Here is a 14,207-nt window from a genome sequence, read left to right as displayed (position 1 = left end):
TCGTCATGTGAGTTATTTTCCTGCTGTACATAGGTGACGGTGCCTGAAAAGAACCCATCGCACTTGTCGATGACCAGAAGAGTAGGGTCCGTCCCGGTGAGCTGTGGCCTTCTTGTGACGGGGAAGCTTGCACGGTAGATCCTTGTCCAACGTCGGTCCTGTCCGTAGCGCCGCTAAAAATCCTAGGACAAAAAGATCATATGAAGAGCACAATTGCACCTTAAACTCTCTACCGGGCCGAAGAACCATCTGAGTCGTATTGGCTTTTTTCACTTCATAAATTCACAACGATTTGACCGGTGGCAGTGACTTGTTCTTTGCACAAGGTTCGTCTTGGCATTAATGTTCGTCCCCCATCAAGCAGCCCTATTTTGGCCGCTTAGTACAACTTTGTCAATTCGAGGGGAGGCCGTTCGCGAGTATTGGCTTATTTTATTTTAAAAATTCACAACGTTTTGACCAGTAGAATGTACTGCCGTTCTGCAAGGCAGTATTTAAAGATCGGTCAGTCCCCGCAGCAATCATCCCAATTTTGGCAGGTTTCTGCAATTTTAAAACTGGACGGGAGGTTTAGTAGAGACTACGTTATAAAGCGGCGTACGTGCATTACGACATGAAGGGTCAATATCATTAAGGCGGGGACGGGTAAACATACGTCATTTAACTTCCGCTCGAGTAACGCGGAAGTGCGCAGCAGCCAACTTCGACGAAACGGGCAGGACGTTTTGCATGTGCCGGGACGATAAATCGCGAATATAGGCTATTACACCGGCAGAGGAAGACATAGGATCGAGACTAGCTAACACCTTGTACTGTCTGTATTTTGTCTAAACGTTAAGTCGGGTGTCTACTGTCAAAACTTGACCTTTGGAGTCGAGCCAGGCTGTTTCAGTTATGTTGTTGCCTGTATCCGTCCTTCTGTGTGTGTTGACGACCCTTGCTGCGTCAGGTACGTAAAATCATATCAAGTTTTAATACAAATATTCGTCTTCTTTTGCTGTACTGAGTGCAAGGAACTTGTTGCGTGTGTACAATGGCACATTCTAATTGCTGTGCATTATTTTCATGTCAACATTGACGTATCTTAACAATAGCCCTTACTGGCAGAAATTCAGAAAGTCGCGTGAACTTTGCTAACGATATGGTGTGTCTGTTTTTTTTCAGGACCATTTTCGCAATACTTGAAACCATTTATGACTGAAAACATGACTGTGGCGGATGAATTAAGCAGCAACCTAAGTTAACAAAATTCTCTTTATCCTACAGTCTCCGATAAGCCCTGTGGAGAGTTCCCCTGGCCGTCTGACGACTACACGGTGAACTGTGACTACAGATACTCCCGCCCCAGCTACTACGACGTAGTTCCACAGGGCCGCTGTCAGGTACAATTCTGCTGTTGTATAAGTTAAAGTCCTATAGCTATGAAATCACTACAACAGGGGTAAGGTAATGGTGTGTTCAAGTGCCATGTATACACATTCCTTTATTCAGAGTGCTCAGCACAGAAAGCAGTATGAACCATTTTTCGAGTTTTTGGTCTAGACGTCTGATTCGTCCGTTTCCAAATAAAAACAAATTTTCGGCCATACTGTAAATCGTACACAGCAACTGCAATAAATGCGGTGAATTGCAAAAAAAATATTTCGGAAAACGGATACTAATGTCGTAGAATGCCAAAGTCAATTCCCGGGTGAAAGTGAACGAAGATGTTTTGAAAGAACAAAAAAGAAGAATCTATATACATGTACATGTAATAAAATCAAGATGGCCTGACTAGTGCTTGGAGATTACAATAAAGGTCTTCATTGACTCCAGGTCCGCTGTCCCCCTGACTCGGAGGTACTGGTGGGCCCGCCTGCTGACGGGAACCAGGGTCTGACGGACGGCTTCTACTACTGCAACATGGTGAACGGTACATGGCTGGGTACGGAACCTGTCTGTCTGGGTAAGTTATGTTTTTGTCCGAGAACTGTCACTTCGGTAGGGGAGGTGGAAGGAGATGATTGGGCTCCGCCATCCAATACCGTGTCCTAGACATGGATAAAAAGGCTATGGGACTATTTTTACCTTTACGATACCTAACCCTTTATCATAAAATGGAACGCCGAATAGTGGCCTCAATTAACAAGTGGACTTTTGGCAGAAGAAGAAATCTTTTGCACATTTTTACTTCCACTGGGCTAAGCACAGGTCGCAACCTTCGGTACATGGCCGGGTAGGGAACCTGTGTGTCTGGGTAAGTTGTTTTGTACGTACCGAGAACTAACATAAGATGGATCGCCAAAAGTGGCCTCAATTAACAGGTGGTTCTATACAGAGGTGGTCACTAGCACATGTTTGGCTGCAATTCAGGATCAGGTAAACATACTGCCATGCTCTTGATCTTCAAATCTTCTTTCTTGGTTTTGAAGACACAGACAAATTTTGTGCAACCGAAAGTAGAAAAAAAACTTTTTTTAAGTTTGAGGACCATCCTTCATTGCGTTATCTTGAAAAGCGACCTCATACAGATGGTCGCAATATTGCAACCCTCAGAATCATGAGGCAAACTCTCGACTCTTCTTCCGTGTACTGTTTACCTTTACCGTACACACTGATGAAGGAATTCTTCCATATTAACTCATTGCCTACACTATTTTCCCAAACAGGTTTTTACAACAACGTCACCATGGTGACGGACGAGTCCAAGGGTATCCGGCTGGTGGGGGGAGCGTCCTACGGCTGTGTGGAACTGTACGATAACATCACCCAACAGTGGGGGCCGGTACGAGGATGGGTCCTCGACAACTTTGACCCAATCGACCATGCTCAAATGGAGTGGGCAAACCTCGCTTGTAGAAACCTCCGGTTTTCCTCTGGACTTGCCACAAAGGCGTACGTTAGGAGAGAGTGGTTCGAAGACGATATGTGGCCGTTGGAAGAAAACTATGAGCTGTACCCTCTCCAGTACCATTACGAGCCTCGCTATCCTCCCACTGTGCCCAAGTTCGTGGTTTCGAAGTCCCCCGCCCCCCAGCGGGAGGGGGCGACACTACATGACGCCATAGGCCGGGTGGTGCGGGGGCCGTGTTCGGAGGGTGACAGAGACTGCGGCGACAACGCGTTCGGATTATGTCTGGCATGCGAAGGACAACAAGGTACAATTTTATCTACTAGTATATCCATTTATCCATTTTCAGGTTCATCTGTCAGTGATGCTAATGTCTGACTAGCAAATCATTAAGGGACGGTACAATACACAGGGTAACGTTACTCCCTATCAGACATTGTGTCATTGATACGCTTTTCAGTTTAACCAAGTAATTTCAACAAGTAATAGTGCACTTTATTCTATATTGTAAAGTGATTGGATTCAATTCGGACAGGCAAAATGTCCAAAATGAGGTAACAGAAACAAGATAGAGGATAGCACACCCTCACGGTTATATAGGATGGAAATTTACTTGTCATTAAATGATATTTTCAGAATCACACACCACCAGTGGCGCTTCCAACCACCTGTCCACGGCCACAGCTTACGTCATCGCACACGCATGCGCAATGCATGCTGTCACTGTGCTCCTGATTGCAACAGCAGTGGCGTGAAAATCATTCTGTGAAGGACAGCACCGTTCAGGGAAATTTCAATATGATTTCCACGCTTGTGATTGGTTGGCTGCTAGCCAATAAGATGACGGAAGCTTGAGTCTCGTGTTCGATAGCAATTGCGTCCGACTCACAAGTTTAAGTTATTTTTTTAATCCCACGATTTGTATCTGTGAAAACGTTGACTCCCTAGAACAGTTAACTGTGTGCGAACAATCTTTTATTGTTTGTATGTTTTTTTTTTTTACATACTAGTATCACGTGTTCTACTGCGTTTTAAAAATTGTGAATGGATTCAAGAATAAAGCGCAATATGACTGAAAGGGAAATGTCATAGCCAACTTTCTGCCCAAAGCTCAATGTTATATAACTTACGTTTGTCATCCGCCAAAGCCAACAAAGTAAACCTGATTGAGTAAACGTTTCAGGAAGGCGTTGCGTCAGACGTGGGAAAAAACATCAAAACACGTGCACACTTAGCTTATGCAGTGGCTTATGCACTACTTGGTATAGCCGATTTTAATGCATCCAAGCCCGGACCCGGGCTCTGAAATCGGAGGGGGCAAAGATCTACTCGCCTGAGAAAATTGTGAAATCTTGACCCTCTGAAACACTTTTCCCTGCATTTTGAGGGGATGCAAAACCTCTGACACTGCCCGTGATATGCGGCCCGCCTATTTACACCGGAATACACTAAAATACACCGGAATACTCATAAATAAGGGTGAAATCTACCAAAACACAGATTTTTCTGAAGAGTAAAAATCGTCGATTGCTATATTTTGGTGCAAATCAGCGTATATATGGCCCTGGGAACAAGAAATCACAACAAAATCCCGGGCGATCATAGCGTCATTACTGATTACACTCAACGGTTTGCTTAGCAAGGTATGAGAAATACACAAAAAGAGGTGAAATCTACCGAGATACAGTATGCGTTGATAGGTTAACATCGTATGCTGTTACATTTTGGTAAAAAGATATGTTTATTTGGTCCTCGGCTCCGTGACCAGGTCCGCTATCTTCAATAGTAACGTCGAGGTCAGTGAACTCATCCCGCAGTAATCCATTTCCTCCAAAAATGAACTTAACCTTGTACAGGCACAGACACATAGCAGAGATCATTGCAGAGGTCATAATACAGAATGAATGCGAATGTGATAAATGCAAACTTTGTAACGTTGCAAGTGGTGAAAATGCGTGAAAATACACATGTACTCAACTCATGCCAGATCTGTATTATGTGAATTCTTTTGAAGTATGCAAATTTCATACAAACGTTTGCAGAAGGCATGCACATTTGGCTTTGGAAGATATGGCCAACCTTTTCGACCAGTATTATCAAACATCAATATATCGATAGCTGCAATGATAGTAGAAAACGCCAGGTGACGTTCATAAACATGTGGGTTTTCTGATTAACCACACACTGACAGTGACTATTTGCTGTTTAATATGTCGTTTGTTTCAGAAACACGTAGGCTATTTTTGTCAGGACATCCAAATCGAATTTACTAAACGTACAATAAAAAAATTTTCACTTATTATCAGACTCAAAATAAACTAGACATCTTTATCTTTAACTACTATTTCCCGTGATGCACCGGGTCTGTTCCCAAGGCGCGGAAGACGCCGGAAGAAGTCTTGGGAGTTCGGAAGACAACTTGGCGCTGTCAGAGGTAACCTTCACATTTCTTCACCTTCTCAAGCGATTTGTGAGTATCTAAGATCTCAGAGGAGGTACCATAACCACCAGAGGTAGTGTATATGGCGTAGGGGGATAGGATTTCAGGTAAACAAACGCAGACGACACAGATTTCGCATATCAGCTGATGTAAAAGTTAGAAATAATGTCACTGTTATGGAAAGAAAAATATGCTTAGGGCAGATTTATCAACTCATTGTCTGTCTGTATACAGACTGTACACCGGACTGGATTTGTATTGTGGGATTTGGGAACTTTGTGCTCGGTGGGAACGAATTTTAAGAAGAAAACTTAGTACTAAACTGTAGAAGCTCATGTGAGGCGCATGGAGGTTTAAACCTCCTTGGTCCCATGAACAACAACTCAGATATGTGTGTCAAATTTAAAGTTACAGCAAAACATTTACAGCAAGGGTATGTTAAACGTGGTGACTCCAACACTTGGATGTTCCTGGCCTGTCAATAACAATTTTTGGTCTCTAAATGGAAGGATGTTCCCATGATAATCGTGTGAAATTATAACAGTCCTCAGTCACGATCCTGTCAACCCTTACGTATACCCAAGGACATTATATAGGAAGGACTGAGCACACAATCAGTCCCTATTCAAGAACCTTCGGTTCATGGTTGTAAAAATAATTAACACCTACATACGAATCACCCCCAGATTTGCATGGATTCCAAGCGGCCCACTATTGTAACACAAATTCAGAATGGCCGGACCAGGCGAAGGTGACTTTGTTTTTGAGTGATTTTCGAGACGATCGTCAAAAAACGGGGAAGCTAGAAGTCCCAAAAAACACACAAAAATTTCGACAAAGCTACCACTTTCACTTGCATGTTGTGTGATTTAAGCAAGTTTATAAGAGAGCCGTCTTCACCAAGCACAAGATCAAGCAACACAACATAATGATAATGTCCTTGTGTAGTGTATTTATAAGTTAGTTTTCTAAACGATCTGTATTTCTGAGTTACATATTTTTAAACATCGTACCTCCAATATCCGTTTATAATTTGCTGCAACAATAGTCTGGCGTAACCGAACTGTGGGGAGGGGGGATCTTTATTCATCGCTACCGTCAGGCAAAAACACTTGCGTCAAGCTAGAATACCGACTAGAAAATTGAAGAAGAAATTATCACACTAGAGATTTATGAATTCAAGAAATCCATGTATTTATTCAATATTTACAGGTAGTGTTACATTTAACTAAAAACAGAATTTTGGAGGTTGGTTCCAACAAACAATTTGATGCGTAAATCTTTAGTTATCTTCTCGGCGTTGTATTTTCGGTAGCGCTGTATCGTGGGACGTCGCTCTGGTGGTCATGCCCCTTCCACGGAAGTTTGCAATCTGCAAAAAACACAAGATCGGGAGTCGATAAGATTGGGAACCTACATGTTATATTAACAAAGATATGGATGTCAGGACATGTTCCCCGTGCAAGTGCTGGCATAACAAACGGCTTGGCTTTGCAAACAACCCCCGAAATACGGACATGTCCTGTCACAGTCCACTTTGTTGGCTCACCGTGCAAGGCCATCTACGGAATTTGTAAAAAATTGAGGAATGTTCTTGCTCAACGATCACAAAAAAATCGCTAGCGATCTGTAGTAAACTGTACAATAATGTAAACAAAACCGTTCGAAGTTTTTTAAAAAAGCGTTTACTTATACACAAATAATGATGTAACTATGTTTTAGCAGCATAAATCGTTGAATGTTCTTACATGTTTTACAGACAAAAACTTTATGAGATTTCCACGAAAAAGCCTGTAAACTCACCAATCTTTACTCTACAGCGCCCGAACACATATCAAAATGGCCGCCAGCGTCTTCCCCAGAAGCTGCTGCCGTTTGCACACGTCACGTTTGCTTCCCAAATAAGGAAATCCGCGGAAACTACAGGCATCTCGCCCGTAGTTCGGGTAGGTTCGGGCCGTGTTCGGCCAGCATCGGAGCGCGTGACGTCATGATCGGGCTCATTTGTAGGGTTTTGGCGGGAAGACATGAATTGAACGGGGGAGAACAAAGGAGCGCCGCCGGAGGGCGGAAACAATAGATCGCCGCGGGGTTAGGCGGGTCTGTACAATAGCGCGCAGCGGGGGACTGACTCCGTGCTCAGTCCTTCCTATATAATGTCCTTGGTATACCCTAACCCTTCAGGATTGAATCATTTGTGTGTGTGTGCGTGACACAAGTAGTGTGTGTGTGTGTGTGCGTGTACATGTGTGTGTGTGTGTGTGAGTGTTTAAATTGTGTCTGTCTGTCTGTCTAAGGACATGTAGTATTTTGAGAATCCCTAGATCGATTGTCTATTTAGTCGGTCTTGATCTGACCTTGAATTGATAAGTTTTGGGTCGACAAGCGGCCTGTTATGGTACTGCAGCAGAGCCTTCGGTTTTTGCACCTTTTGATCTGAAGATGGTAGATACGGTCACCAAATTGGAGTGGAAGGTTAGCTCTTACGCTTAGCCTCTACCAGGCCCCAGCAGATGGCTGGAAAAATAGTAGAAATTGGCAAAATAGAGTGAATAGTGGGGAGTCGGCTACGGAGGTAGGGACCAAACTGTAACTAATATAGCGGACCACTAGTAACTTCTCTGGCATGTTATCCGTCTATTTGGCCAATTTCTACAATTTTTCCAGCGACCTGTGGAGCCTGGTAGAGGCTAGGTAGCACAGGAATACTTGGTTGCTCATCGGTCGCAGCCTCTAGTGGAAAGGGGGTGTTAGAGAAAGCTTTGGTTCAGACAAATGACAATTCATATATGATGCATACATACGTATGACTAACAAAGAAGTAACATGTACATGTACATGTACGTGTGTTCCCTTTTTTGTAAAGTTTGGACATCTATTTTCCAGCACTTGATAAAAAAATTATTTTACTCTTAGCTAGAATTCAAGGAAGTTACGATCTTAACAGGGAAGTGTGCTGGGTCCGGTGCTGTTCACCTTGTTTGTTAACGATCTACCTGAGACTGTGCAAAGTGACCTAAAGCTGTTCGCGGATGATACGAAAATTTACCGTCCAGTAGCAAAGGTTAACGACTGTGCCGTCATACAGAAAGATCTACATCAACTACAAAGCTGGGCAGAAGATTGGCAACTGAACTTTCATCCTATGAAATGTACTGTTATTAGATTGGGAAAAGGTCATCCTGACTTTGTATATACTATGACGGACAAAGAAGCAAGTACATCTTTGAACTTCACACAGTTAGAGAAAGACCTGGGTATTATGGTAGATAAGGATCTGAACTTCAGTAATCACGTAGCTGCAATAACCAACAAAGCCAACCAAGTTGCAGGCCTTATGTGGAGAACCTTTGAATTTGTTGATAAAAAAGTATTCTTACTCTTGTACAAATCTCTAATCCGCCCACACTTGGAATACGGGGCACCAGCGTGGTCACCATACTCGTGGAAACTAGCTTTCGAGCTCGAACAGGTTCAAAAGAGGGCATTGCCAACAAAACGTGTCCCTGGCCTCAGGAATATGACGTATGAGGAGAGACTTAGAGTGTTGGACTTACCACCTCTAGTCTACAGACGTATTAGGGGAGACTTGATCAACACATACAAGTTCATCCATGGAGTGTATGACTTGGAAAGCCCTTTGACTTGATCGAGGAAACTAGAACTAGAGGACACAGTTTACGTATAAAGAGGAAAACATCTGAATCCAACAGAAGAGCACACTTCTTCAGCGTCCGGGTGATCCCCTGGTGGAATAGCCTACCCGAGACAGTAGTGGTTTCTCCCAGCATAAACTGTTTCAAGGAGAGGCTGGACAGGCTCATCTGGAAACACAAGGTGTACTTTGACTTCCGAGCTCTAGACAACCCCCACAAACTGGAAATGACTGTGACATAAAAGTGAAGAGCGGCCTAAAATGGAACCAGCCGTTTCCTACCTGGCCGAAGAAACTCTACTCTACTCTTAACTAGAGTCAATTTGGGCACCCACTTTACATTGTTTAAAATGTGATTTATGACTTTGTGTTATTACATAAACAAGGTAAGTGCCAATGATGCAGTTTTATACGTTCATAAACCGTTATTCTCTGACCTGATAAAATTAGTTCCTCTAGATCTAGCACACCTGTCTACTCAGTCTAGAGAAATACCATAAACCAACGGGTGTATGAAATATACTGATAAGCAATCAGGAAAATATCATGTATGGTACACACTCGCGTGTCACATATTGTATACTAGTATGTGCTCTTATATTTGTTTACCCTCATACATGTTTGTACGTTACCAGGTCTTGTTTCAGTGTGGTCTCTAAGCATGACTATTGACTTTTCAGGTAACAAATTTTAACAATTTTCTTTGTATACTAGTATAATCTTAATATTGTCAATTATTATCTACCGTATGCAGGTAAGTTTCATGTAACGTTAATAGCAATTGGTTGCCAACTGGGTGAGACCCACTGTGTTAGTGTGATTTTTTTATTTGGGCTTGTAGAAAGGTACCTTCCAAATTCAACGTCGAGCTGTTTCAAACTTCAAAGAACATTTTCAACCATGATTCTTCTAAACCACAGGTATAATCTTTAAGTAGAGTCAAACTTGTTTACAGTGACCTTACTGTGGACAGGTGGTCACTATTGGGACAAGATTCTTGATGCTAGCACTTGTGCCAATTATGGGGAAAATTATCTAAGGCACAGTTACTAAGGGACCACCAAAAAATGGCCACAATGGCCAGGTGTCCATATGCAGAGGTGGTCACTTGTGCTACACACACTGTAGTTTGACTGTAGTTGCTTTCCATGTTGGCATGTTGACTGCACTCCTGAGTTGACACACGATCACTTGATAGAGCGAAGTTGTGCCAGAAACACGTTTGCCCCGCTTTGATACATTGTCCGCTCGGCAAACATTCCCAGCTGAGTTATTTACTCGCGCCTTTCTTCTCGGACCCTTGCTCGCCTCATTGGGTAAGTCCTTGTGCACTCACTAACAAAGTAGGCAGGCAAACATCCATCACCCCCCTTTTGCAAGTGGCAGATACCGTCTTTAATATCTATGTAATGCCTGATTGGGCCATACCATTATCAGCCTGGGGGTTTTGTTGTCTGTATTTCGTGCAGAAGTTTTCTTAACCTAGTTGTAAGTGGTTGTTTGAAGCAATTGTGAGGGAGGCTTTTCCATGGTCCACTAGGTTTGCGCTTTTGTGCCAGGATTTTCCTCAGTCTCTTGTTCTAAATTGTTTCACACTTTCTGTGCTCACACTTTACTGGTGAGTACAGTCAAACCTGCCTAGGCGACCACCTTTTCAACGCGACCACCTGGCCATGGCGACCGCTTTTTCTCGGTCCCGAAAATTTTCCCCATAGGCACAGGCATTAAGCTGCCTGCCCAAGGCGACCACCTGTCCAACGCGACCGCGACCGCCACGAATTGGGACCGCACAGAGCACAATCCCTGCCCATGGCGGCCGCCTAATTTTTAAGCGTGTGGTGACATCAGATCATTTTGCTGTCGGATTTCAAGGAAATGTTTTCAAGACTGTATAGGACAAAAATAAGGACAAAAATATATTGAATAGCAATGTTATAGCATCGATTCCTCCATGAAGTGTTTTAATAAAACGTTCCCCCTATAAACATTGTAAAGACAAATGTTTGTGATGTTGTTGTGCCTATCGTAATCTTATAGTTTAACGCGGCTCAGTTCCGTTTAAACTCAATTTTCAAAACGAATACGTAGTGCATGGCGTCAAAAGGCAGATTTCACAGAAATTACTATCTATTTCTTGTATTTTCAACAAAAATGTGTCTATGTCTTGCTAAATTCCGCCGAAAAATGACTTCGCGGTGGGCAAAACATCGGGCGAGAAATGTTGTTCCTTGGTCCCGACGCCATCTTGGATTTGGGGCGGCCCGGATTTGGCGTAGCGCTGACTTTTCTAAAACACGATGCTTTTGTGTATGAACATTTACGAATACTCTAGTTATTGGTGAAAATTAAAATTCTTATTTTCTTTTTATTCCCATGAATCTCACAAACTTTTATTGGACGCTGTGCGTTCTGCTGCACTGACTTACCTTTCGATGCGGTCGCACAGAGCTAATGGCGTCGCGGCGCGACGAAATTACACCGTTCCGTTTTCGTCTTTAGTTGTCAGATCGAAAACTTTTTGACCTTTTCATCCAGCGGTCGGCGCCCAAAAAAAGGCTGGGACCAGCAGGCGTTTTCTAGGGATCTGTCTTAGTCCTTAAAACTTCGATGATGTGCGTGTGTGTGTGTACTATTTAATGTAACATGTGAATGCGGGAGGGCGCTGCAAGATCATCGAGGCAACCATTGTTTTGTAGTAAAAATTATGACGAAAATTTGTACACGATGTAGCGGTATACAATTATTACATCGATAACGGAAAATGCAATTTTTTTAGGATCTTCCTGTCAATCAGAATTGAACCTGGTGGGGGTCATGCTGTCTAAATTCACATAATTTTCCACCCATTTACGTACTGTATTTGAAAACCTCGACCTGGAAACATGTGAGTAGAATCCTCTTCATGGCGACCACCTGTCCATCGCGACCGTTTTTGCTGGGTCCGCCGGGTGGTCGCCTTGGGCAGGTTTGACTGTACTTTTTCTTTGACCCCAAATGTACCTTATTAGTATGATTAGTCTGAATGGAGGGAAAGGTTTCAATACCACAAGTATCAACAAAGATTCCTTAGCTTGGTATCGATGGGTATTACATTTATTAGATACATGGGTGCCTTAGTTGCAAATACTAGTAGTACCGTACATTATTATTGTTTTGATATTGTAGATTTTTAATCAATCATAGATGATAATCCAAGAATGGAAATACCAAACAAGCAGATTTGCAGCACAAGATCTTTTTGCTGCATTTTGGCCCGTCATAAAATTTCTAGTGACCTACTACATGTCTTTGATTTTAAAAAAATGTTATGTTACGATTCACTACAAACTGCACAAGAACACTACAGTGCCATGTTGAACATATTTATTCACAGTTTCTCTTGTGTACTTACTGTTCGTTTTGTTTGTAGGACAAACATATCCATGCATGTATGATTTGCTAGCAGTTGTTTTATGTGTCACCGAACCCTTTCTTCCTTACCATCTACAGTATTATCAATTTTCCCCTCCTACACATAGTAATTATTTGCTCCACTACAATATTTGATATAATTGTACCACTTGATGACATTTAGAAACTGTGTCCAAAGAGAAAACTTCATCAATGATTCACTTTGGTGTGTCCTTATGCCAAGATGTTTTTTTCCTTCTTAATGATCTTGAAAACCCAACCAAGTGTTGCAAAAAGCAGCTGCAAGCTTTTACAGAGAATTCGAGATCATCGAAAGATGCAGTCAGATCTCAAGAATATCTTAATGATATACTTCCTTTTGTTTTCTAAAAAGAAAGTAGTATTTGAAAACCCTGGTTTCTATTTCTGGCTGTCTAGAATGTGTGTTGAGCAAATTTGTAGAGGGATTTCCTAGACCTAACACAGCTCAGTATAGTCACTTTGTCAAACACATGTCTTATTGAAGTCTTCACACCCCAACTAATGCCCAAATATTGTGAGAACGTAATGAGGTGTCCACAAATTTGATGTTTAGGGACGGTATTTGTGTATATGAGACTGTGAATAGGGTTTCTGTTTCAAAACATCAAATTTTTATCCCTTTCTTAATTTTCTTCACTTGTAATTGTATAATTACATGTAGCACTTGGCACAGCTCTATTAGTAGATAGTTTTTAATGTGACGTATGATATTCGAAAAGTCCAGTATGTGTAAAAGGAAAAAATGTCTTCTTTCATGCTGTCAATACTGAGCACGCAAATTGTTTGAACATAGTTTGTCTTCTTTTGTTGATACGGTGTCAGTCAATTCTGTCAGGAAGGTCATAACGACCTTTATTTGTAAAAGGGCATCTTGAGATTCTTTCATCTGAACGCCACAGTCTTGGAGAATTTAAAGATTTATAGTTTTTTTTTGTCATTTATTTTTATTTTATTTCATTTAACCTAAACCGGCCAAGGTTTGGCACCAAATTTGTATATTGGTTACTGGTGTAGGCAGCAGGGAGAAGGTTAAACTTGCCCATTCAATAAGTGTGGCATTCCTTTCCTTCGGTTGACTTTTTCAACATCTTAGTGCCAAGGTCTTACAATAGAACAAAACAAGCCTGTACTTATATTGATAGCAGACATGCTTTAGGAATTGAACCCCTGACCCCTGAGTTATCATGTAAACTGTCTTCTTCTGCAACTCGACACGTTCTATTTGTCAGCGATCGCTCTTCCTGTCGGAGAGACTCGATACACTCACTCTGACTTTCTTCCCCTGTGTTTGTTAGTTTGTCAGGTACACAGTGGCAAAGTAGTATATGGCACTAAAAATAACTCTGCCCTCTTAACAATTCACACCTGCACAGACTGACTGTTGCCACTGTGCAGAGGTAGGGGAAAACAGGTAGGTTTTAAGGTTTATGTCTGTGTTAAAAGGGTGGAGGCCCTGGGTTAGAATTCCTTGACGATGTTTTGCCCTGTAGATGTTGTGCCCTTGGAAAAGGTACTTCACACAAATTTTCTCACTTCACTCAGGTGAAAATGAGTACTAAGCTATATACATGTGGCTTTGGCAAGGGACGTCCCTTGGATAGGACATAAGAGGTCCCGTGTTCGGGAAAGCCATACCTAGCACCTTTAAGAACCGCGGGGTCAATACACTTATTGAAAAGAGAAGGGGTCCTTCCTGGTGTGAGTGGATCAAATAAATTTGTCTGGATATGCAGCTTGTGCTCTTCAGTACAAACCTGGTGTGTTATGCCATGAGGCGGTTTCCTGGTCATGCATTGCACAAACAAAAATTTGCGTTTCAATGTTGCCCCCATCCTGTTTCTCTGTGGAAT

General features: G+C 42.3%; 2 protein-coding genes across 5 annotated transcripts in view; both read left to right on the top strand.

The window, feature by feature from the left end:
- The first annotated feature begins 673 nt into the window (after positions 1-673).
- LOC136424673 (uncharacterized) lies at positions 674-3,208 on the top strand. Its single transcript, XM_066413298.1, has 4 exons — positions 674-949; positions 1,267-1,382; positions 1,816-1,945; positions 2,649-3,208. The coding sequence occupies exons 1-4, from the start codon at positions 895-897 to the stop codon at positions 3,206-3,208; spliced, it is 861 nt and encodes a 286-aa protein (XP_066269395.1). The 5' UTR covers positions 674-894.
- A 1,959-nt stretch (positions 3,209-5,167) lies between these two features.
- LOC136423820 (uncharacterized) overlaps positions 5,168-14,207 on the top strand; it is a 71,536-nt gene continuing 62,496 nt past the window's right edge. For all 4 annotated transcript variants that reach the window (XM_066412153.1, XM_066412157.1, XM_066412152.1 and 1 more), the window contains exon 1: positions 5,168-5,264. The gene's annotated coding sequence lies outside the window, so the exon portion shown is untranslated. The remainder of the gene's footprint in view (positions 5,265-14,207) is intronic.

This window comes from Branchiostoma lanceolatum, chromosome 18, assembly GCF_035083965.1.
Source record: "Branchiostoma lanceolatum isolate klBraLanc5 chromosome 18, klBraLanc5.hap2, whole genome shotgun sequence".
Lineage (NCBI taxonomy): Eukaryota > Metazoa > Chordata > Leptocardii > Amphioxiformes > Branchiostomatidae > Branchiostoma > Branchiostoma lanceolatum.
This window is presented reverse-complemented; position numbering and strand designations above follow the sequence as displayed.